The following is a 2,500-nucleotide window of genomic DNA, read 5'->3' on the forward strand; positions in this document are numbered from 1 at the left end:
ACACCGGAGCGCTGGACATCGAGTGGTCCAACGTCAGCCCGGACATGACCCAGAAGGACCAGCTGGTGAGAGAGAGTGTGTTTCTGTGTTTGGTGTGTTATGAGGCTGGTGAGAGAGAGTGTGTTTCTGTGTTTGGTGTGTTATGATGAGAGAGTGGGTGGATAGTTCTTCTGAAGTCAAAGGTTCCAAACAGAGGTGATGATGTGTCCCGTGTCATTGTCAGTGTTTAGGGCGAAGGCCAGTCACATAGCTGTGCTTTATTTGATGGTTAGACCCAAAGGCCAGTCATATAGCTGTGCTTTATTTGATGGTTAGAGCCAAAGGCCAGTCCCATAGCTGTGCTTTATTTGATGGTTAGACCCAAAGGCCAGTCCCATAGCTGTGCTTTATTTGATGGTTAGAGCCAAGGGCCAGTCACATGGCTGTGCTTTATTTGATGGTTAGACCCAAAGGCCAGTCACATGGCTGTGCTTTATTTGATGGTTAGAGCCAAAGGCTAGTCACATAGCAGTGCTTTATTTTATAGTAGTAGTAGGCTCAGGCATTCAAAGAATGCAAAGATATGTCAGACATGAGGCGCCAGAGGGCGTTTGCCCTCCTTCTGGGCTGGACTAACCGGTTCTGTTCTGTTCTAACTGCGTCTCCCTCTGGGCGGGACTAACCGGTTCTGTTCTGTTCTGTTCTAACTGCGTCTCCTCCTGGGCGGGACTAACCGGTTCTGTTCTGTTCTGTTCTAACTGCGTCTCCTCCGCCAGCTCCTCTCCTACACGGGAGGGCAGGAGTACAGGCTGGGGGCCCCTGACCTGATGAAGCGGCTCCACTTCGTGGGGGTTCCCAGCAATGGCGACGCCACCATCGAGATCACCTCCTTGGTGACCTCCGACACGGCCACGTACCAGTGCAAGGTCAAGAAGACGCCGGGGGTCGACTCTCGCAAGGTCACGCTGGTGGTGCTGGGTAAGAGGAAAGGTCACGCTGGGGGTGCTGGGTAAGAGGAAAGGTCACGCTGGGGGTGCTGGGTAAAAGGCAAGGTCACGTCTGGAGCGCTGGGTAAGAGGTTTGTTTACCACCTGTCACTCACAAACCGGCGGGTTTCTGTCTGACGAGTTTCTGGTCTCCTCCCAGCCTGCTCCTGGAATGTGGGGCGGCGCCCCCTACCTGTCAATCACTCTGTCACTAAGCTGACAGACTCACTGCCACTCAGGCAGCATGTCTGAAGAGGATGTTGTTTAGACTGTTTAGTCTGTCTGTGCTTCTTCCTCTGTTATCCACACCAGTAGCTAGCCACGGACAGACAGTGATCCATGTAGAGCTAATGAGACATAGGAAATATGTACGTTTGTTGGGACATGCACCGTACTCCAGATGTAAAGAGTGTGTGTGAAGAGTGTGTGTGAAGAGTGTGTGTGTGAAGAGTGTGTGTGTGAAGAGTGTGTGTGTGAAGAGAGTGTGTGTGAAGAGTGTGTGTGAAGAGTGTGTGTGAAGAGTGTGTGTGTGAAGAGTGTGTGTGTGAAGAGTGTGTGTATGAAGAGTGTCGGTGAAGAGTGTGTGCGAAGAGTGTGTGTGAAGAGAGTGTGTGTGAAGAGTGTATGTGTGAAGAGTGTGTGTGTGAAGAGTGTGTGTGTGAAGAGAGTGTGTGAAGAGAGTGTGTGTGAAGAGTGTGTGTGATTAATGTGCCCATGCCTCTCCCTCCAGTGCGTCCCTCTGTTCCTAAGTGCTGGGTGGAGGGCAGTGAGGAGAGGGGGGGGCCGGTGTCCCTGCGCTGTCAGTCCCTCCAGGGCTCCACACCCCTGACCTACACCTGGAGGAGGGGGGGCGGGGGCAGCCTGCCACCCACGGCCAGCGTCAGTAAGTCTACACACACATGTACCACAAACACACACACACACACACACACACACACACACACACACACACACACACACACACACACACACACACACACATATATACCACAAACACACACACACACACACACACACACGCTACACACTCATGTACCACAAACACACACACACACACACGATACACACACACACACACACACACACACACACACGTACCACAAACACACACACACACACACGCTACACACACATGTACCACAAACACACACACACACACAGACATAAATATGCTACACGCACACACACACACACATATGCTTGCTACACACACACACACACAAATATGCTACACGCCCACACACACACACACACACACACACACACACACACACACACATAAATATGCCACATACATACACACACACATTTACCACAAAGACATACATACACATGACACACACACACGACACATATGCCACATTCACATTCACACACACACACACACATCATACATACATACGCCAGGATGCATACACACACACACATATGTCACGTCACGCAGTCTCCACAGGGTCCAGGGTGACTGGCAGAGGAGTGATGCTTGAGGACAGACCTCCAGAAGAGAGATTATGGGGAGGAGTAACGAGGTTCTC

The 2,500-nt window shown here is 51.3% G+C and overlaps 1 protein-coding gene across 1 annotated transcript in view; it reads left to right on the top strand.

Annotated features, from left to right (window-relative positions):
• The window catches only part of vsig8b (V-set and immunoglobulin domain containing 8b), a 6,107-nt gene that overhangs the window by 932 nt on the left and 2,675 nt on the right, over positions 1-2,500 (top strand). Inside the window, exons 2-4 of the mRNA XM_031570932.1 lie at positions 1-65; positions 756-957; positions 1,696-1,848. The exon at positions 1-65 is cut by the window's left edge and continues 105 nt beyond it. Of these exons, the coding sequence (XP_031426792.1) occupies positions 1-65; positions 756-957; positions 1,696-1,848 (420 nt within the window). The remainder of the gene's footprint in view (positions 66-755; positions 958-1,695; positions 1,849-2,500) is intronic.

The sequence above is a fragment of the Clupea harengus genome, chromosome 7, assembly GCF_900700415.2.
Source record: "Clupea harengus chromosome 7, Ch_v2.0.2, whole genome shotgun sequence".
NCBI classification, from domain to species: Eukaryota; Metazoa; Chordata; class Actinopteri; order Clupeiformes; family Clupeidae; genus Clupea; species Clupea harengus.